General features: G+C 63.7%; 2 protein-coding genes across 3 annotated transcripts in view; one reads left to right on the top strand and one right to left on the bottom strand.

The window, feature by feature from the left end:
• Window positions 1-22,146, top strand: part of CORO7 (coronin 7) — a 35,336-nt gene that overhangs the window by 8,103 nt on the left and 5,087 nt on the right. The window contains exons 8-9 of the mRNA XM_027654937.1: window positions 7,166-7,252; window positions 7,498-7,580. Of these exons, the coding sequence (XP_027510738.1) occupies window positions 7,166-7,252; window positions 7,498-7,580 (170 nt within the window). The remainder of the gene's footprint in view (window positions 1-7,165; window positions 7,253-7,497; window positions 7,581-22,146) is intronic.
• Window positions 13,448-20,632, bottom strand: VASN (vasorin). 2 transcript variants are annotated; one of them, XM_027654939.1, is made up of 3 exons: window positions 20,550-20,632; window positions 14,037-16,069; window positions 13,448-13,986 (listed from the first exon to the last, which is right to left on the bottom strand). In XM_027654939.1, the coding sequence occupies exon 2, from the start codon at window positions 16,057-16,059 to the stop codon at window positions 14,050-14,052; it is 2,010 nt and encodes a 669-aa protein (XP_027510740.1). In that variant the 5' UTR covers window positions 16,060-16,069; window positions 20,550-20,632; the 3' UTR covers window positions 13,448-13,986; window positions 14,037-14,049. The 2 variants fall into 2 exon arrangements, with proteins under 2 accessions (XP_027510740.1, XP_027510739.1); XM_027654938.1 differs by having other exon boundaries at window positions 13,448-16,069.

Here is a 22,146-nt window from a genome sequence, read left to right as displayed (position 1 = left end):
CTGGGCCCCAACTGGAGGGAGCCAATGCTCCAGCACTGCACCAGGACTTTCCATCTGCTCCTGCCCACAACCTGGATTCTGAGCTCCTGTGAGGCCCCTGGGTGCTTCCTGTGGGTACAAATGGTGCCCTAACCCTTCAGGCAGCCTTATAAACACCCCACCACAATATATAAACATAAACCCCGTGGTGACACGTGCTGGCGAACCAGGGCAAAGTGCTTCCAGCCCTCCAGTGGCCCCCGTGACACTCTCCTGCTCCAAGCTGCCACTTGGCAGGGCTGGAAGGTCCCACTACCTGGTCCCAAATTCATCCTGTGTCTATCCATCCGTGGCCCCAGTGCTCCCCTCCCTGCCTCCCCCCACTTCTCCCCCTGCCAGACCTGTCAGCTTGTCTAACAGTGCTTCTGCGGAGCCGTGAGTGCGATGGGCTCGAGCCAAGTCTCCTGGGGAGGGTGGACTCTGTCTCGCTGAGCTATTAAAAATAACGTGTGAATGATGGTGGCTGTTCAAAGCAGGCAGCTCACTTCCCTCCACCGCTGTCTGATCCAGCCCGGGGCTGGGGATCCATGTTTGCCAAGAGAAATATGCACCTTCATTGCTGCAGCCCTGCCCCGGCCAGCTCAGAGTGGATGGAGATGTTTAGTCTTCGAGAAGTACTATGCTGAAGGGGGAAACTTTAAAATGCCATAAATCCTCTGGAAGTTTGCGCAGAGCTTGCTTAGCCAAGGGGATTAACACTCCTGGGTTTTGTTGTTTCTTTTTTTCCCCATTGCTGGAGGGCTGGTTAATTTGGAAATGCTCCTTCTCTCCCCCCGGGCCAGCGCGGTTACAGAACCAGGTGATGCCACAGCCGCGGTGCGGTGCCAGCACCTCGGGAGCTCCTGGCTTAGAAGTTGCCTGTTTTTTTGCAGAGGTGAACGGTGGGATGGTTTTTCCAGCCAGGCTGGCCCCACGGCGCCGTGGGCTGGGTTTCCTCTGCAGCAGGCAGAGGGCTCGGCACCGCCGGCTCTCCCCCGGCTCTCTGCGGCACTCTGTGGTGCCAAGAACCGGCCCTGGGCTGCTCCTCCAGCTGGTTTTCTTAATTTGCCAAGCCTGCCTCATTAAACATTCCTTTTTTTAGAGCAGGGGGAGAAGAATGAGAAGGAGCTAAAATAAGAGGCTCAGGGAGGAGGGGTCTCTCCTCCTAATACCTGATGCTGCTCTCGAGTATTGTGGATGCAGCACACATGGGGCAGGGACTGAGGGTGGGTGACAAGGAGGGTGACTGGCAGGCTGCCCACACCCCAGCCATGCCCTCGCCAGGGCCTGACCCCCCATTCCCGGCTACGCCCGTGGCAGCTATTTTGAGCATGTCCCAGTAGCAGGCAGGAGTGTGTGATGCAGTGAGAGCAGCGTGGACGGGGTCTGGCTGACCCCGTGGGGTGCCTGGTATGTACCCAGGGCCATGATTTCCCTTGGGAGAGCAGTGGCCTCATCCTGCTGGACGCTCAGCCCCTCGTTGCAGGCCTCACTTGAGCGTTAGGGCTGTGCTCACACCCTGTTGTTGCTCTCCGTGCTTCCGTGGTGCCCCTGTACTGGCAGTGTAGGTGCCAGGGCTGCAGTGGGTCCTGCTGTGCCACCCCATGTAGCCATGCTGCTGCTGCCTGACTGGGTCCAGGTTCGAGCTCTGCTGTCCTTCCAGAGAATCCTGTGAGTCCACTGCCTTATCCCCCCCCGAGGCCACGCTGCCCCAGCCGCCTGCTCTCCCCTCCCACAGGTGCTGGTGGTCGCCCTCCTCTCCTTGACCCTCTCCCTGGAAGCGAGTCACATCCTCTCCCTCGTGGCTTCAGCTCTGCCAGGGCTCAGCATCGCTGCTCCTGCCCTCGCCCTCCTGCAATTCCTGTGCCAACCTCACCAAACCTCCGTCCCATATCCCCCTGGGCCGTACCCTTGGTGGGACAGGGGACAGTGCTGAGCAGGGAGTTGGAGCACTGGGAAGGTGCCCATACTCCAGCTGATCCCCAGCTGGGTCACCAGCACAGGGCAGGGCAGTGACTTGGGTACGGCGTGGGCTTCTACAGTGGCATCTCCGCTTGCCCACTGCCCTGGCCACCTTCTCCTGGGTACAGAGCCCATGGGCCACATTCTGTCCCCCACACGCTCGTGCCAGGGGCTGTGTGTGCAGCTGGCCAGCACCTGGCTCCCGGGACAGGGACACGACCAGGACAGGAGCTGTCCCTGGGAAGCTGTGGGGCTGCTTCTGAGCACGGCTAGTGTGGGATGGAGAGGAGCTGGCTCTGTTCTCACGAGAAACTTCCTCTGCCGGCGTTTCGGCAGGACCGGGGGCGAGGGAACGGCCGCGCGCACCGGGCCGGCGCACGCTCCTGCTCGTGTTGTAATGAGCTGTTTTAATGAGCAGGGCTGAGGCTGAGGGTGCCTGGGGACAGCTGGGAGAGTGTCCCTGCAGGCTTGTCCCCACTGTGGGTTTGTCCCCCCACCCTGTGGACTGTGCTGGGGGCAGAATGTGGTGACAGGGAGCAGCTGGACAGCCCAAGCACACCTGGTGCTGTCCCAGCCCAGCTCCAAGTCCCACGGGTGGGAGAGGGACTCCAGCCCTTCTCCCAAACCGTGGCCACTGTCCCATGGGTCACATCAGTCCCCACCACAGTGGGAGATGCAGCAGGAAGAAGGTCGCCATGGGCAGCATCGCTGTGGTGGCAGGGTGATGATGCTGCGGCAAGGTGGAGATCCAGGTTGGGGTGAGCTGGCTGTATCCACAGCCAGGAAGGACTCCATGGACCCCAACATGCCACCGCTGCCCAGGGTCCAGCTGTCAGTCAGGGGCTGGCTGGGGACCACTCGTCATTGTCAGTGGAAGGCGCATCAGGACATAGAGAGACTTTTAGCCTTCCTCCCCCGACACCTCATCATCATGGTATCCCACGCTGGGGTCACCCTGGGGGTACCTGACTCCCAGCCTCGGCAGCGGCTTCCTCCGGGCTGGGGGAAGGTCCACAGCATCCCACATTCCCAAGGAGACCGTGGGAAGCTTTGAAAAAGTTGGCCTGACTCTGGGCTGCCTATTTATAGCACCGCACACTCGGCGCTCTCATGCTTCTGTTCCCCAGCGTAGCTGCACAGGACTGTTTATATTTCCTCTGCTCTGCTTCCCCCTCGGCCGTCCTTCCCAGGAATGCCGCTTGGTATGGCAGACATGGGGAAGTCGAGGAGGATTCGGGATGAGCCAGAGGCATCTCAAAGGATGTGGGTGTGTGGTGGCACCGGATGGATAGGCCTGGATGCTGGTCCCTCCTGCTGGGAATGGCCTCGCCAGCTCAGGCCCACATGGGTTGGCATCTCCCTCCCAGCATTTTGGAAGCCCAAGCCTATGTCTGACCTGGGACTCCTGACAGGCTCCTACTCCAGAGGGCAGAGGTGTTTTGGGATTTGATAACAGCCTCACAGCTGGTGGGGTTGGAGGCTGCAGGTAGAGATGAGATGTGGGAAAGGAGGGATGGATGGGTGCTGATGGGTGCTGCAGCCTGCCCACCCCACAAGGCCAGCGAGTTCCCCCTCACCTGCCCAGGGATGGAGGTCATGCTTCCATCCTGGTCCTGTGTCCTGGCATCCGTGCCAAGGTAGGGGCTGTCTGGGTAGGAGCCCACTCACCTTCCTGCCCTTGCTGGGCTGGCAGCATCCTGGGTGGAGGTGGGGGGCTGCTCTGGCGGTGAGTGGGAGAGGCAGAGCCTAAGGATGCCCAGCTCCCTGGGTCACGGGCACCACAGCGATGGTGTGCCACCACCACTGCCCTGGCCAGTGGGATCAGGGAGGTGACATGGGCAGGAGGGGGCTTGTCCCACTCCATCCCCACCATGACACAGACACCCCACACTCAGCAGTGGGCAGGGGCCAGTGCTGGCAGTGTGGTGGCTACTGGAGCATCCCTGCTGCTATGTGGGATCCCTTTGCTCCCCTGGAAAGACCAGATAGATCCTGGTCTCCTTGAGCAGGCAGAGACCAGGAGTGGGGCTGGCCTGGGAGAGGCTGCTCTGCTTTCCTGGCCACCTCTGGAGTAACTGGGACTTGGCAAGGAAGGGAGATCACTCACATTCTTGTTCAGAGAGGAGGATTTGGTGCATGGTTAACCCCCTCAGCTCCCTGGAATCTGTTCCTCCTGCCCTCAGCTGCCTCGTAGGGTGTGGAAAGAGCGATGGCTTCCCCATGTACATATAGCTGGAGGGTGTCAGTCCCTGGAGCCCCCCACAGTGCCCTGGCCAGGCAAGACCCCTCCTGCCCTGGCACCTGCTGGCAAAGAAATGGCTCAGCCTGGCTCTGGTGCCTCCTGTGCCCACACAGATCCTGCTGCTGGGGTTGCTTCCCACAGGGATCAGAAGCCTGCAGGCTGCTAGCCATGCTCATAGGCTGCTAGCCACAGGCACGGCTGAGCTGTCCCAGCCCCTGCCATCCATGGGGGCTCTGCCAAGGGCGCAGCTGGGCCTCCCCCCCCACCATCTGCCTCCTGTCCAGCCTCACAGCTATGCCCTCCCTGCCCTGCATCCGGCTGAGGGTGGATGGTTCCCGTGGAGACGGGGATCGCCTGGGAGCCGGAGCAGCCTTGGCTTTGTGTGGGGCTCTCCCAGGCAGCCGAAGGCAGCCGCTCCCCGCGGGCAGCTGTTACCAGCTTACCCGACCCCGCCGCTGCATCGCTGCCAACAGCTGCATCCCACACGCCAGGCCTGGCCCCCCCGCAGCCCCCTCTGTGTTGCACAGGGAGCAGGGCTGGGGACCCCCGTGGGTACCAGCGCCTTACCCCAGCCTGTGGTGGGAGGGATGGGTCAAGATTGGGAGGGGGATGGTGTTGGAAACTCTCCCCATGCAGCTGACCTGGCTCTGAGGAGGGAGCACAGGCTGCCCCCAGCCTGGGCTGCCCAAAACCAGCTGGGCTGGACCCATGCAATGGGTGGGAGGAAGCTGGGCTGCCTGGGCACTGGCAGGGAACTGGGAGGCCTCCTTGGATCCCCATGTGCTGACCTGGAGCTGGTGGGCCCCTTGCAGCCTGCTGTTGGGACAAGCAGCTCGGAAGGGATGCCTGTCCTTTGGGCTGCGGCTGCTCCCCTGCTCCGAGGACACGGGGGGTTCCAGCATCACTCCAGGAAGGGTGCCAGGATCTCTGCCAAGCTCTGCCAACCCCAGAGATCTGCAGCAGCCCCATGGCCACCCCAGGGCTCTGAGCTGACCAAACTACACCAGTGTCCACCCTCAGTGCCAGGTCACATCGCCCTGGCCCTGCCGAGGCCCCCCACACCAGGGAGGGGGGTCCTGGGGAGGGGGGTCCCCAGGAGTGACTGCTGTCCGCCGGCTCACCTCTGGCAACATCTGCACAGCCGGGTGTCTGAGCGAGCCTGGAGCAGCCCAGCCTCCCACATACTTGCTGCCATACGTACTGCTGAGCCAGGATGGAACTAATGCAGAAAACATGGCCCTGCTCCGCAGCCGGCACACCACGGGCTGGGAGCGCCGCGGCACTGCCCTGCCCTCTGCCAGCCCTGCCACCACCCCGGGGGCTGCCACCCACTGCCAGGGGTTCCAGGGGACCCGCAGGGCCCTGGGGCCGTGGAGCCAGCACCATCAGCTATGGGATCTCCAGATGTTGAGTTCTGGCTGCCACAGGCGCACAGCTCAGGTGCAGAAGTGCTCTCCTGGCTGACGTGTGGGCTGGCCCCAGCTCGTGGAGTTTCCATCCCTCTTGGCACCGATCCTGGGACATGTTCCCTTCTCCAGGTCCTTTCCCTGCTGAGCGCTGGGTCCACTGCCAGCATGTTGGCGGAGGGGGCCGGGCCCCTCCTGCCCCACATCCTGCTCCTGTGGCTGGGAGCACGGGGCTTAGCTCGGCCAGTGCTGCCTCTTCCAAGTGAGCCGTGTTTGTCCTGGCAAGGCAGCTGGTGTGACAGAGCCAGGGAGGACGAGCTTGGCACAACGTGCCTCCTCCCACCCCAGCACTCTCCAGACAGTGGCATCTCTCTGGGGCTGGAGGCTGGGACTGAAGAAAGGTGCTCCAGCAGGGTTTATCTGGTGGGGAAGTGGGAGCTACAGCACCTTTGTGCCCCCTCGCTGGCTGCCACCGTGGAAGAGCCTTGCTGGCTGTGGCTGATGGTCACAGTGCTCACACCAAGGGGGATGTGCTCACACCAAGGGCTCCTCCATGGGTACCCCCGGTGCCCCTATCCCTCCTGCCCCCTCCCATGCCTGGTCCCCCTGCCCTTGCGTGGTGGTGCCGGAAGCACCGTGGTGGGTTTGGCTCTCCGCTTTCCCTGCCAGCGCTGAACTCGTTAGCAGCCATTTATTGGTGCTTCACAAGGAGAGCGAGGGGCGGTGAGCGCTGCCTGCACCGCGGGCCAGGGCTGGCTGCCGGCTCCCGCTGGGCGCTGGGAACCGCAGGGCCCATCTGGGGGACACATGGGAGCCGGGATGCACCCGCTGACAGCCCCGTGGAAACTCTACCCCTCCTGTCCTCGGTAGGACTGGGATGGGGGGCAGGACGAGGCTGTGGCGTGGGCTGGGGGTCCCAGTCCTGCGGGCAGCCAAGGCGAGAGGTGGAGCAGGGTGCAGGGGATTAGAACAGTGTGGGGAATGTGGCCAGGCTCAGTTTGCCATGTGTTTCGGTAGCATCTGGACACACACGGGGCACCCAGCCCCTGCAGGTGGGATTCGGCATGGATAAAGAGCTCGGGGATGCAGCCGAGGAAGTAAGTCCCTCTGTCATCATGGCCACGGCCAAGCCTCCTCTAGTGCCTGTGGCATGGAGCGGCTTCCTCGCAGCACCCTGACCCTGTCACCCCCTTGCCGGGTGTGGGGAGAGCCCTGGGGACCCAGGAGCCATCCCGTGCCCCTTCACGCTCACGTTACCTCTGCCACACCCTGCTGCTCTCCGGGAGCCAGGACAGCCATTCCACAGGCAACCATGCTGGCACTGGCACAGGGTGGGGGCTCAGGGCTGTCATGGCTTGCGGGCTGTCCCCACTGCACTGTCCCCACAGCAGCTCTCAGCAGAGGTGGGAGACAGTGCTCGCTCCATGTGCTCGGCCTTGGCGTGATTCACAATCGTGGCTGGTGCAGCACATGTCCCTTCAATGTGCCCAGCAGGGCTGGCAGCAACACTGACAGCCGTGTCTCCTGTGCCTTGCAGAGTGTCCCGGGACACGAGAACAACAAGGACTCCCGGCTGCTCTGGATGGGCTCCAGCAATTGCCTCATCTCCATCGGGTTCAGCCAGGTACGGTCCTCCCTGGGAAGGTGGCCCTGGCACTACCAGGATGTCCCAGCTCCACTCCCTGCAGCTGCTGTGCCAGGGCCCCAAGTGCTTTTTAGGTGGCCTAAAAGCGTGAAAGCCAGAGGGCGACTCGCCAGGCGCCCTGGCCCTTGCTGGGATGGCAGGAGGCTGGGTGGTGAAGGCAGTGGCACCGTGGGGAGGGCCGGGCAGCCCCAGTGCCCACTGACACCATGTCTGTGTCCCTGCAGATGCGGGAGCGGGAGATGAAGCTGTGGGACACACGGCGATTCAGCGAAGCGATGCTCACCATGGCACTGGACACCTCACCTGGGTAGGGACGGGGACACACCGCAGGGCAGGAGGGCGGGCGGTGGGGACGTCATGGTCAGGGACCCACAGGGAGTGTGGTGGTGGAGCAGGAGGTGGCAGAGAGCTCCCGGCACCAGCAGCATTTGTTCGGAATCTGCAGACAAGGCTGGGGACAGCGCAGGCACATCCCCATCACCATTTGGGTGGCAGTGCTGGGGAGGGCACAGAGGTGCTCTGTGACGCTGTGGTGGGTGATGGCACTGCTGGGGACAGTGTCTGAGGTGGCTGCTGGCTGCGTGGGCGCGTGCACTGGGGCGGTACCACAAGATGCTGTGGGCGAGTGAATCCCTTTGGCACGGCTGGAGCACCGGAGCGGCACGGCCCCAACCTCCTGCTCACAGCGGCGCTGTGGTGCTTTGTGCTGTGGTGCCGTGGTGACTGCCCAGCCAGCCGTGGCCAGGCTGGTGCTCACCAGGCATCCCCTGGGGAAGTGGAAGAGGAGCTTTAGCAGCTTAAGGGGTCAGCGCCTCTTGACACGGCATGATGGAGCCATCTCCTGTCTGTGGGGCACTGCCGAGGCCAGGAACGCTCCACTTAGACTCAGCTTGGCCTCTCCCACACTGCCCACAGAGCCGGCCTGGTGTCACAGTGTGGGTGAGCAAACAGGAGGAGGAGGAGGAGGCTATGCCTTCATCCCACAGGGATGGGGGTTTGGGCCATGCTACTTGTTGGTATGTACTAGTGGCCGCTGGCTTTTCCCAGAGCTGCTGGCAAAGCACTGGGATGCCAGGACCCTCACTGGACACTGAGCTGGCTCCTTGGTAGGCTGAGTTGCCAGGGCAAGCTGGGTGGTCAGCAGCTACTGGGTGCCAATATGGGGTCTCTGGCAAGGGGCTGAGTGAGCTTTTGCAGCAGAGTTGGCGCTTGGCTGCCCCGCCAGCATCCGCTGCACCAAGATGTCAGCTCTGGGCTGCGACAGACAGGAGGGGAGAGGATCAGCTGTGGGCACAGTGGGAGGTGCCAGCATGGTGGGAGCAAGCGAGCTCACCCCTCCTGTGAGCTCCCCAGGGAGCAGCTCCGAGGGGGGACGCTTTGGGGTCCATCATTGCTCTTGGCGGAGAATCCAGTGGGAATTACCCCGAATCCTTCTCGCTAGGCCGGGGTGAGCCAGCCCTGCTCGAAGTGATGCCGGCGCGGGGCCGCGGCTGCGCTCGGCCGGCTCGGCGCGGGCTGCAGCTATTTTGGCTGCCGGGTTTATCGGCCCAGGAATGCGGCTGGCGGGCGCTGCCTGCGCGTCACGCCGGGGCCCTGCCGGCCTGCGGCTGCGTGTGGGGCCACACGAGAGGGGCTGGGGGTGGCGGGGTCGAGGGGGGACCCTCCCGTGCTGGGGAGGTGCTTTCTTTAAGCAGCCGCGCCGGGGCCGCCGCGCTTCCAGCCCCGACCGCTCCCGCCTGTAAATCTGGCCGAGATGACAAATGGTGGAGGGGGATTTGGGCTGGCTCCCGGCGGAGGTGCCGAGCGGGGGCTGCGCTCTCCCTCGGGCTGAGCCGTCCTGAGCAGGGGCTCGACACTCGGGAGCCCTGGAGCTGTGGCTGGGGCAGGGGGTGGCAGTTTTGGGGGGTCACCAGGTACCCCTGGAAGCACTGCTCGGGTCAGGCTCAGTGCTAGAGGAACTGAGCCCCCCGGAGATGGCAGAGTAGCCGTGTTGCTGGGTGCCCGGCGTGGGGCATGGAGGCAGGTCCAGCAGTGCCGGCCATGCCGTGAGTGAGGCACGGGGAGCTGGGTGCAGCGGCAGCAGCTCGTTGAGGCTCTTTGAGGAAGTAATCAGTGGGCGGGCAGGAAACTCATACCATTCATTACTGACGCCAGGCCGGCAGGAAGGGGAGCCCGCATCCCACCGAGTCCCTACCGCGTCCCCTCTGCGTCCCCACCGCACCCACCGCGCCGGCACCACATGTCCCCGTGGCACCCCACGGCAGGGCCATGGCGTGCCCCAAGGTGGGGGTGACTCTAGCGCACACACCCCAATGCCCACAGCCTACAGGGTGGCTGCACCCTGCCCAGCGTCCATGGGGGAAGAGGGCTGAGAGTGGGGGGCACTGGCCCCATGCACCTCCACATCAGCATGTGCCTTGGGGGTTCCCATCCCAAATCCTGAGCAGGTGAGTTGTTTCCAACCACACAAACCTCATTTTCAAAGCACCCCGACAGTGCCAGGGCCAATGCCCAGACCCCTGAGAAGGCGGGAGGCAGAAGGTGTGGGTGGCCCTGGCCCCTCCCCACGCCGTGGTCCTCAATGTGCCGCCTCCGGGTACCTGCCATTCCTTCGGCTCAGGTTTTGTCTCTCTCCCGGCCCCCTTTAATTAGATCAAGGAGCAGCAGGGCAGGAGCCAGGAAGGGGCCTCAATAGGTTATTGTTGCCCTAAATTGTAACCAGCACCGGCGGGGTTGGGTTACCGGCTCTGACTCAGGGTCACCGACCAGACCCCACTGCCGCATGCCCAGCGGCCGGCACAGCACTGCCCCGGGACTGTCACCACGGTGGTGGCAGGAGAACAGCGGCTCCCTTGTGTCTCTGCATCTTTTGGTGTCCCGAAAATGTCCCCAGGGAGGCTGGGGGTGCCGCAGCCGGCTTGGGGCTGTGGCTGGATCAATAGGGATGAGATGCCTGGGTCAGCAGAGGTCCCAGGGAGCCATGTCCCAGTGGTGCGTGCTGACACTGGGCATATCCCCGTGGGGCAGGACGGTGATGGGGAGGGATGGGGACAGCCAGACCCTCACTGCTCTTCACAGTGCAAAGTCCAACAGAACTGGGAAGTGCCGGAATTGAGACCTGCCCACAGCAGAGTGCCAGCACAGCAGGATGTTTGCAGAGAGATTTGGGGGTTATTTGTCCCACCCAGAGCCAAAGAAGGACACAGAGGGGCCCAGGCAGCTCCCTGGGGATGCTGCCCAGGGGTGCTCAGCCCCCAGTGCCCACCCACTGCCCCTGTCCCAGCCAAAGCCTGTGGCTGAGCCAGGTCCTGGGGTCAGGCTTGTAACCCCAGCATCTCTCAGCTCCAGCTCTTGTGTGCACCAGAGCACATGGCCTAACTGAGGCACATGCCCCCACTGTCACCTTGCCACCTCTTCCCAGGCACCCGCCATAATGGGAGCTCGATGGCCAGTCCTGCTCTCATCCCACCTGGCCCCAATACTCCTTGCACTGCTTTTTCCTGGTGCTTAGCAGCCCTTTTGGTTTGTGGTGGGTGCTTTGGAGGTCTCTTCCACCCCAGCAGGCAGAGCCCTGAGCAGGATAGGTCCATCCCTGTCCCCAATCCTGACCCAGTCCCTGGGCAGATCCCATAGGTGCCTGGGCTGGTAGCTGCTTGTTATCCATGGGGAAGAGGCTTTTCCTGCCCCCACCTGGCCGCGAACCTCACACACGAGGAGGGGGAGAGGTCACCCCAACCCTCCAGGTGCCACCCCAGTGGGGCCCATCCCCATGGGGCTGCTGGGCAGATACACAAAGAGGTTAAAGCAGGGGCAGCCACCCCGCCCTTCATTGCCTGTCCTGTAATTCCACTGGGTAAAAATAGCCCAGTGCTGTGGATGGAGCTGCGATGGGATGGCAGCGCCGAAATCACTCCCAGATGGGACACAGCCTCTGTGGCCAGTGGGTGCTCCCTGGCCTCCCCAGCTTTCCAGGAAGGCAGCAGGATTTTTGCCCCTCCAAAACTCTTCCTGGCAGCACTGGGGGCTGTGGGATGGGCACACACCTCTCCTCACCCTGGGGAGTGGGCATGGGGACCCATGGCATCAAGGCAGCATGGCCCCTCAAGGCTCTGCTCTGGCCACAGGGACCTGGGGGACCAAGGGGACCTGGATTTGGGTTCCATGGGGCCAGGGGTGTTTTTTTTGGGAGACTGGAGCCCTCCATGCTGGGGTGCAGGCAGGATTTGCCCCAGTGAAGCTGGAGGCTCCTCCCATCGTGGCTTCCCACCAGGCCCCCCCATCCTGCTGGTGGCTCTGGCTGGGGCTCTCAGTTACCAGCCCCACTGGATTGCTTAGCAAGAGGGATTGTTTTTGGGTCCATTTCAGGGGGTTTTGCAATCCTTCCCAGCGCTGATTCAGCTTGGAGGAATTAGCAGCGCCGCACAATGTGCCGCTCGGAGCCGCTCTTGGCATGCGACGGGGCTGGCAGCGGCCGGGGGAATTTTGTGCTGGGATTCAGGAAGCCACAGGGGCTGGACAGTCCCATTTTGGGCAATGCTGCTCTCCTGCAGGGCTGCCCGGGTGCAGACATGAGTGTTGGGTGGGGACCAAGCCCTGCCCTGGCCACAGTGTCCCTATCACCTCTGTGCCAAGGCTGAGCCCCGCTGCTCCAGCCCCCCGGCTGGCACCCTGAAACCCTTGGCTTGGGGCACCCCGGTGGTGCTGCACCTGCCAAAACAGAGCCCTCACTTGGCTCCTGCTGTGCTGGCATTTTCACTGTAGATCCCATCACTTTGGAGCTGCTGGAAACCTCCGCGGAATGGTGGGACTTGCTGAGGCATCATGAGGGTCCCCAGCAAACTTGGCATGTGGGGGGTTCTCTGCAAACCTCCAGCTGATTGCAAGTGGGGAAATGAGCTTTGTTAGGAGAAGGGCACGTCACGAAGGCAAAGGAGGGGGGAAGCGAGGGGCCAGGAGGGGCTGGAGGTCCCTGCAGTCAGTGCCGGTGTGGGGACATGCCGGGGCTGGGCCAGGCTCGGGGGGCTGAGGCGGCAGCCGGCCGGGGGCACCCGGCATGAGGCCGTGGCTCCGCCAGGGACTTTTCTTCTCTCCTCCTCGCGAGGCTGGAAAATATACAAAGCTCGCAGTGAAAATATTTACACAGCAGCAATTTTGGGAGGAATTTGGGATGTTAATTTGAAAAATCTGTGGGGAGAGGACCACAATGGGCCCTTTGAGTGGGCGAGCGTGGCCATCGCAGCGAGCCGCCCGCGCTGGCGAGGGGCCCCTCCTGCCGCTGCGCCGGCCCTAATGGGAGCCAGCCCTGCCGGAAGCCCACCTGGGAGCCGGGGGGGCTGTGCCAGACGGCCCCCGCCGCCACCCCGCGCCCCTAATTGCATCCAGAGCCTCTCCCTGCCCCGGGTGAGCAGGACCAGGGGCCGGCGGGGTCAGGGCCGTGTCCTGTGGCGGAGCGGCCGGCGCGGTGCGGCACGGCGGTGACCCTCGGCGTCAGCCCCGCGCTGTGCTCGTTCTCTCCAAATCAAACATACCTCGGCGGGCAGGGCCTCAACCTGGAAAATTCCAGCCCGAAAGATAAAGGATTGGAAAACGATTAAAACCAGAGAGTTGGAGCAGAAACCACTTGGCAGCGGGAACCTGCCGAGCGCCGGCTCCCAGCCCTCCCCGCCAGGGCCAGCGCATGAAACCGGCTGTTCCCAGGGCCGGGCAGTGGGGGCTCTGGCTGCAGCCCCCGGGGTGGGGGGGCCCTGCAGGCTGACACTTGTCACGGGTGCTCTGGGGGTCCCAGTGCTGCTGGGGGTGACGTCAGGAGATTGGGCTGGGCTGTTTGTCCCGCAGCTGGCCCCAGAGCCATCTGGCAGGCGGGAAGGGATGAAGTAAGGCTGGATGATGCAGAGGGCAGGGGCCGATTTGAACCCTGTGGCCTCTGTTTTGGGAACCCCTCCTCAGCACCCGCGGTGGAGGGCAGCGCCCTGAGTCGGGAAGACTTCCCCCTCCATGGCCCTGACTCATCCCAGTGCTTGCCAACAACAATGAGAGGATGAGGCTGACCTTTCCAACCTTCCCGCTCCTCCACAGGGGACACACCACGCTGCCCACACCCCTGCCCACACCCCTGCCAGGGTGCTCAGGGCAGCACAGAACTTTTCGTTGTTGTTATTTTAATTATTTTAGTGTTTTTTTTTTTTTTTACAAAAAGACACCCTTCTGGTCTGTCTTACAAAAGAGATGTACACAAACCTGTACTAAAAAAAAAACAAGTTTTCCCAGAAGAAATGGGAAATAATGGTGTATAAATATTCTCTCTGAGTTCTTAAAGCTTCAATTCCCGGTTTGCCTGCTTGGCACTTCCTTTGGCCCAGGGGGTCCTGAGGGTCCCAGCACCTCGGTCAGGCCATATTGCTCACATCAGCTTCCAGGGAGTCGAGAGTCACGGGCTGTGCTCTGCTAAAGGACCCTTGTTACCAGCACGTGGGCAGCCCTCAGCCGAGTCACGGCAGCTTTCTCTTTAGCAGTAGCTAAAAAGAAACCCCTCTCCCAGCCCCCAAATTAAAACCCCCCCTTTCTTCCACTACCCATGTTCTATGTAGAGTCACAGGAATCAAGGCACCGAGCAGTAAAATTCGTGTCTCCTCCCGAAGCGTGGCAGCCTCGCAGAAATTGCACGTTGTGGGTTTGGGGGTTTTCTGCCTCAATTCAGTCAGCTCCTTGGCGATCTGTATCCCAGAGGGACATGCCCAGGTGCTGCTTCTGGAGCTCAGCCCTCCTGTGTCCAGGGCTCAGAAGTAGGAGGGTTTGAGCCCCGGGGTGTTGTTGTTGCTGGGGTAGTGCGACTGCATGAGCGGCACCTCGCACTCCGAGCCACCAGAAAGCATTGCCGCCTCCTGCACCTTGCAGCCATGGCTGCTCAAGTCCCCATTTTCCAGGCAGGCTTTAACCCCTTCCAGCTCCAGCGGGCTGGCGTCCACCCCGGCGCCGGCACGCGCCTTGGCCTGGTGGTGCCGGCGGTAGTACATGGCGGCCGTGACCACCACCACCAGCAGCAGCGCGGCGGCCACCACGGGGACGAGGATCAGGGCGAGGTTGGGGTCCTGGCTCTGGGTGACAGGGGAATGCTGCTGCAGGCTGAGGGGCAGGGTCTGCGCTTCGGCACAGTGCTCCTCCTTGGGGACCTCCCCCAGCGCCCCGATGCAGACGCGGTAGGTGCAGTTGGGTTTCAGCGCCCGCACCGTGTACTCGGAGAGCGAAGCCGGCAAGCGCAGCATCACCGGCCGCTTGTCCGGACCCGAGAGGTTCCGGTAGCTCAGGCGGATGCCCTTCAGCTGTGCCTTGGACTGGACGTAGTTGTGCAGGTCCACCTTGAGAGAGGTGCTGCCCACCTGTGCGATGCTGATCCGCCGGCCCGGCGGTGGGGCCGGTGTGCCCGGGGCGGGCGTCGTCCCCCTCACCTCCACCTCACAGTACACGCCGGCAAAGCCCGCGGGGCACAGGCACTGCAGGAGGTTCTGTGCACCCAGGTGGCAGGTGCCGCCGTTCACACACGTGCGAGGGGGACAGATGGGCTGCGGGGAGCTGGTGGGGGACGGGGTGCCGCTGAAGGGCACTGGCGTGGAGCTGCCCTGGGGGTCCCTGGCCCCCGGGGTGGGCGCAGCGGTGCTGGCGGGCAGGGGTGGGCGGTGGGTGGTGGGCAGCAGTGCGGGTGGCGGCAGCGTGGTGGTGCGAGGGGTGGTGGGCGTGGGGGTGGTGGTAGGGCAGCCAAAGTCAGAGTACTGCAGGTGGTGGAGGAGCTTGCCGGAGTTTTTGGGGGGAAAGTGGCAGCGTGTCTCCTCGGGGCGCCGCAGCACCACACCACTGGCGTTCACCCACTGCACCAGCCAGCTCATCTGGCAGATGCAGTTGAAGGGGTTGCCGGCGGCCGTCACAGCTCGCAGCCTGGGGAAGAAGCTGGAGAAATCCCGAGGGATGGTGTTGATGTTGAGGTTGCTGATGTCCAGCTCCTGGAGGTTGTGAAGGCTCTGGAAGTTTTCGGCTGGCAGCTGGGAGATTCGGGCATTGCCGGCCAGGCTGAGCCTGGTGAGGCTGCCCAGCCGCCGCAGCACCGCCGGGACGCGCTCCAGCAGGTTGTCGGAGACATCCAGCTCGTGGAGGTTGTTCTGGACCTGGAAGAGCTCCTCGTTTAAGCTCGTCAGGCCCAGCCCTGCAATCTTCAGGGACTCAATGTTGACAGCATGGAAGGCCCCTGGTGCAATGGTGGGGATCTTGTTCCAGCTGATGTCCAACAGCAGGAGGTTGGGCAGGTCAAGGGGGGGCACAGCCCTGAGCTGGTTGTTCTGCAGCTTCAGCTCCAGCAGATTCTCCAGCGTGTCAAAGGCAGCAGCGTGGATATGCTGGATCCTGTTCCTCTGCAGGTAGAGCCGTTCCAGCAGCCGCAGCCCGTGGAAGGTCTCATTGGTGATCTCCTGCAGCTGGTTGGAGGACAGGTCCAAGTTGACGAGCTCTGTCAGAGGCTGGAAGATGTTTTTCTGTATGCTGGTGATCTTGTTTTGTGACAGGTCCAGGAGCTGGAGGGCGGGCAGGCCTGCAAAGCTGTCCTCACTGAGCGTTGTGATGCCGTTCTCAAAGACGTAGAGGGAGAGGGTGTTGGAGGGCAGCCCCTGGGGCACCGTCTGGCCCCGCCTGGCCGCACACAGGATGGTCTTGGGGTCTTGGCACTGGCATCCCGCGGGACAAGCCCTGGCCAGTTCCCCACAGGCCAAGAGGAACAGCGTGCAAAGGATCAGCTGGTTCATGGTGTCAGCTCTGTGGAGAGAGAAATGCAGCCAGGGTTAGGGGCCGGGCCCTGCTGTGGGGTATCCAGGGTTGGCAGGGCTGTGGGTCACCTCTGAATCCCTGGGACAGAGCTGGTGAAAGTGAAGCAGCATGTGGGTTGCCCACCCCGGCTCCATGCTCTTCCCCCTCCCCAGACCTCCAGGATTTAGGGACATGGTACCATTGTGAGACACATCCCACTGGTATTTGGACTGTCTCCAGTGGCACACCAAGATTTCCTCCCCCCCCCAGTACACACAAGGGCCCCAACCACCCCCACTGCTCAGCAGGGTGCAAATCAAACACGGGGGATGTGGAGAATCAGAGCACCGGGAAGGGGTGGGGGAAGGGGTGGGAGCCTGGCCGGCCTTCCCTGCACTGAGCTCAGCTTAACTCTTTGCTTGTGCCATCCCAGCATCTGCATCCATGGGAGCTGCTCCTGCCTGGATCACCAGTGGCAGCAATCCCTCCTGGGGACAAGCCATTTGTGTCCCCACAGAGTCCAGGGGCTCATACCCACCCCCAGTCAGCCCCTGGCCCCACAGGTCACCTTGCTGTTCCCCTCCCTGCTGCACTCCAGGGACTCAGCACAGCACCATGGGCTGTGTCCTTGTCCCTTGGGGACTCGGGACAGCAGGGATGGAGGGGAAGATGCTCTGGAGTGAGCAAGGCTGTAACCACCCCTGCCTCAGCCCCCCATGGATGTCTCGGCCAATCTTGCAGCCGCTCTCCTGTGCCACACGGAGCTGGTTCCTCTCTCAGCCCCATCTTTTAGCCCTTTTAATGATACAAGGCTGGGCCAGGGACCCACTGTCTCCTGCCACCCCATCAGGGGTAAAGGGAGGTTGTAGAGGGGATCCCCAAGCAGGGAAGAGGCAAACCCTTCTCCAGCCGTGGCCTACCTCCTCCCTGCTCAGAGCTGTCAGAGCTCCAGGCAAACGCCCCCCCTGCAGCTCAGAAGGGGCCCTCTCCGTGTGCGGGGGGCTGCCGGGTCACACAGCAGCACGTGCCGCCTGCCCCGGCCGTCGGCGCTGCAGGGACACCACATCCTGTGCCAGCAGGGTCTGGACCCGTGCTGTGTCCCCTTGTCCCCCTGCTGGGGTGTCAGCCAGGGTTAACACGGTGACTGGCTCTGTCCTCACCTCTTCCCAAGCCGGCCCCCCCCAGGGTGGGGTGCACCCGAGGGTGGGGTGCGCCCACGGCTGGGCAGGGTCACCACAACTGCCTGAGTCACTTGGCTTGACCGGCCCTGCCCTGACATGACCTGTGCCGTCAGCCCCTGATGCTGGGGAGGAGCTGTGCTGCGTCCAGGGGGTCACTGTCACCCAGGGGGTCACCGTCACAGCATCCCCTCCCCGGCACCCCCAGCTCAGTCCTCTCGCTGCTGCTGGGTCCCCCCACACCTCCACATCACAGCCAGTGTGCAACACAAGGACCACAAGGACGGAGTAGAACCAAAACCACATCATGGAGACCTTGTGAAGTGTTTTTTTGAGGCTAGGGGCAGACCTGGCACTCCTCGAGATGGCTCCAGCAACTGGAGCGTGCTGGCTGGCAAGAGAGCCCATGGCATGAGGTGCTGGCGTGCCAGCAGTGCCAACACCATGCCAGGCCGCCCGGATGGACAGCCCCGGAGCAGGGCCAGGCCTGCGGGATGCTGGCGAGGCCGGGGTTGGTTTTGCAATGCCAGGGTCAGGTTTCGCTGACGTGTCCCGCGCTGCAACCAGCTGCTGACTCCAAGTCTCTTTCGTCCCTTTAATTACGCTGGCATTTCCTCCCTGCCTGCCAGGCTCCCCGCTCCAGGCAGGTTCACCCAGCCCGGCCACGGCCACGCATCCGTGCCCGGCCACGAGCGCCGGGCAGGCTGGCACGGCCGCTCCGCGCGCCTCCGCCCCCTCGGCACCGCCCGCTCCGCTGGCACACGCCGCCTCCACCACCACGGCCCGATGCTATTTCAAGGCAGCGAGAGGTTAACCCAGCCCAGGTCACCCCAAAAAAAGAGGGACAGGGAAACGGCCTCCCCAGGTCCTGGCAGGGTCCCCAAGGGTGGAGAGGAGGCCCCGGTTCTGCTGGAGGTGTTGGGGCCGCCCTGCCAGCGGCCTGCTGCTGCCTTGGCTGGGCTCCCCCGCGCCTGCACCGCAGATATTTGCCGTATTATTCATATTTTCCGGCTGTGGGGAGGATCTGGGCTCAGATTCCCCCAGTCCCGGCTCAGCCTTTCCCTGCCAGCCTGCTGGGGTTGGGAGTGCAGTGTCCCCCCTTCCTGCCTGCAGCCCCCCAGGCTGGGCAATCCCACTGCTGTCCCGCTTTGCATCCACCACACATTTTAACAACAAGGACGATGCTCTCTCCACCCCGCAGGGTGACACCTGTGCAGGACAGGCTGGAGGAGCCCTCCTGAGGGTTCCTGCCCTTCCCCGCTGCTTGGGGACCTCAGGGAACCAGGCAGAGCCAGGATGTCCCTTTCTGCACCAGCAAGCAAGGCCCCAAGGCCAAACAAAGCCAGCGTTGTTGCTGGCCGGTGGGTTGCCACCTTGGCTGGTGGCACCAGAGCAGGAAGGACAGGGACCCTGCTCACAGTTGGGCCCTGAACTCCATCCCTGTCACCGCAGGGAGGGACACGGTGCCTTTGCCCAGGCAGGATGCAGAGCTGCTCCCCTCCCTTACACCCCCCAAAGCAAGCTGAAGTCAGCACGTGCCCCCTCCCGAGAGCCAGCTGGGGGGATGCAGGATTAAGCCCTTAATCCTCCTCCCTTTCAACCCACCCTGTGCCGCCTCAGCTCCCACCTCCTCCCTCTCCCCTCCCTATTTAATTAAAGTTTCCGCAGCAGCCCCGCAGGAATGCAGGCCTGGTTATTGCATTCCCGGGAGCACTCGCCAGCCCCTCCATCCCGCTCCTGCCCCTTTGACCCGGCCGTGCTCCCCGTCTCAGGTGCTGGCAAGGAGAAAAACCAGCAGAGCCGCTTCACCAGCAGCCAAACCGCCTCGGGAGGAGCCGGAACGCCGGCGGAGGGTGGGAGGAGGCCGGCGATGGTGCCACGCGTGGCCCGGGCGGCACGGGCAGATTCCTCTGGAGTGACTGGGGTGGCCGCGGCTGTCCCCGAGCGCTTCCTCGTGCCGTGTCCCGCCGGCAGAGCCAGCCAGGCAGGCAGACTTGCGTCAGGGCCACCCGGCGAGGCCGGCTGGCCTTGGCGTGGTGCAGGGGAAAACAGTAATTAGTGTCATCCCTGACGGCGGCACTGCCCAGTGCCGTGTGGGCAGCGGCACGGCTGGGTCAGGGCAGCCTGGCTGCCCCGGTCCCAGCAGGACCTGTCGGCACAGGGCGTGTTGGCAAGAGTGGGCGTGTGGGGGTGACGTGACTGGGGGGTTTTGGTTGGGAAGAGGAGTCTTGGAACTGGAGCATCTCTGCTGAGATACATTGGCTCCTGTGGCAACTGCCAGCCTGGGAGGGAGCCAGGTGTGGAAAGGAACATTTAGCCCCACGGTGCCCCAAAGTCACACCCAAAGAGGGTGACAGGGGCCAGCACCCTCCAATTGCACCCTGGGTGACGACAAGGCACGAAGGGAGTTGGCAGCAGGAGGAGCAGTGGGGTATCCCCGGCAGCCAGGCTGGCTGGCGACCCTGCTGGCACCCGTCCCTCTGCGCCAGCCAGGGAGAAACCCTCACTAGCAGCGCCTTGGGACCCGCTTGGCCCCATGGCGGGTCAGCGACCCAGGACACTGACCCCCAAGGACAGGCAGGGTAAGGGCAGCCAAACCCCACCCCAGCCGAGCCCTCTGCTGAGGAGGTGGTGGTGGTGGACACGGCTGTCAGCAGCTCCCACCTCTGCCTGACCCCAACAGGAGAGCCCTGCTGCCACGTCTGCCAGGACAGGGTGAGCACAGGATGGGCCCAGGACCGTGCCAGTCCTGTGGGGGTCCTGGACCTCTTCTGGCAGGGTGGGTCACTGCCGCCCAGTCATGCTGGATGGAGCTGTGCTCCATGTTAGCCCCAGACACATCTCTCCCCTTACCCTCAGCACCAGGCCGAGGTGCCTGGGCCAGACCCCAGCACATCCCACGGCAGGACAGGCACGGGAGATCAGGGGCCCTGCCTGCACCCTCATCCCAGCCCACCACAGTGCCATCCCCCAGCCTGGCCGAGGCCCTGCCACCAGCCCTGGCGGGACCCAGCCGGATGCCCCTGGCTCAGCCGAGGCCTCGCAGGGAGCAGAACACACCAACCTCCATCCGAGGCCCGGAGGAGTCGCCGGCCCTGGGTGTCCTGCCTGTGGCCGAGGCCCGGGTGACACCCTGTCACCGTGGGTGCCCAGCCCACCCCAGGTGCCGCCCAGCCCAGGGCCCCTCGGGCCCCGCCGTCCCCTAAGCCCCTGGGTGGTCGGCAGAGCCCCCCTCTCGCCCGTGGGCGGCCGCCGCACGAGCCCCAGTGGCTGCGTGGAGGGTCGGGCGGTGCCGCGGCCGCGGGACTCACCGTGGCGGGCGGTGCGGGGCCGTGCGGCGCCGTCGGGGAGGCCGGTCAGACCATGGCGCGGGCGGACCAGCGACCGGGCGAGCAGTGGCGGCGCTGAGGGCGGGGGGCGGCTTTTAAATCCCGGGGGCGGGGCCTGCCCTCCCGCCGATCGCCCATTGGCTGAGGGAAAGGCGGGGGGCGGGGCACGGCGGACACGGAGGCCCCGCCCCCCGCGCACCTGGGGCCCGAATGGGGCGGGACCGAGGGGACCCCCGGGACCCCCGAGTCACAGGGACCCCCCGGATCTCTGGGATCACAGAGTCACAGCGACCCCCGGGACCCCCGAGTCACAGGGACCCCCCGGATCTCTGGGATCAAAGAGTCACAGCGACCCCCGGGACCCCCGAGTCACAGGGACCCCCCGGATCTCTGGCATCTCAGAGTCACAGTGACCCGTGGGACACCCAGGACATCTGCGACTCCAGAGTCACAGGGACCCCTGGGCACTCCATGGGACCTCTGGGATCACAGGACTCCCCAAAGTCACAGGAATTTCTGGGACCCCCAGGACCTTTCAGACTCACAGGGACCTCGGGATCCCAGGAGCTCCCGGAGTCACAGGACTTCAGGGCTTCCCAGAGTCATAGGGACCCCAGGGCCCCCCAGAGTCACAGGAACCCCCAGGATCCACAGGGACTCCATGAGATCTCCTGGACCTCCAGAGTCACAAGAATACCCAGGACCAAGAGAATACCCAGGATTCTGGCAGCTCCCAGACCCTGCAAACCTTCCATGTCCCCAGGACCTCCAGCATCCCTGGGGCTGGGGTCCCAGGGACCCCAGCACCCCTGGTGTGTAGACACACAGGTATAGGGGGTAGGTGCAGGTGAAGGCATCTCCCTCATATCCCCAGCACCCACAGGACCCCTGGCACCACTGGTAACACCAAGGGCTGAGTGTCCTTGGCACCCCATATCCAGTGTGGCCAGGGTAATCAGGGTCCCTGGCACCCATGGGACCCAGTGCCCTGGGATCCTGGTCCCTCCATGCCCCTGGTATCCACAGAGCCCCTGCCACTGTCTTCTGGGGGATGGGAGGCAGTGGGTGGCCCTCACAGGGCTGTCCCTGTGTCCTGGTGGCAGCAGAGCTGTGCCCAGTGCTGCAGGACAATGTCCCCTGTTTGGCATGGTGAGGATGGCACAGGCTGGGCTGGGACAACCAGGCACCCAGGGTGCCCTTGTCCCAACACCATGCCCCTGTGGTGGTGGCAGTGCTGCTGACAGTGGTGGCAGCAGGGCAGGGGACCCCAGTGCCTGCCAAGGGCATCCCATCAGTGTTTGTCTGGGTTGTGTCAACAGCCCTGGGGCAGGACAGTGCCATACCAGCCACACCTATCCTTCATGGCATGGGATGGCATGGAACACCTCTCTGCCCTTGGCACAGCCACAGAAATGTCAAACAAAGGTAATAGGTTGTCCCTTCAGTCTCTGCCTGCGGCTCTCCCTCCTCAACCCCTGACGTGGGAAGGCACAGATGTGACTCCGTGCTTTTCTCACCACTGTCCCCTCAGGCCACTGAGTATTCCCTGTCACAGACCCCTCTGGTCCCCTTCTGCCAC

This window comes from Corapipo altera, unplaced genomic scaffold (assembly GCF_003945725.1).
Source record: "Corapipo altera isolate COAL_440 unplaced genomic scaffold, ASM394572v1 98, whole genome shotgun sequence".
Lineage (NCBI taxonomy): Eukaryota > Metazoa > Chordata > Aves > Passeriformes > Pipridae > Corapipo > Corapipo altera.
This window is presented reverse-complemented; position numbering and strand designations above follow the sequence as displayed.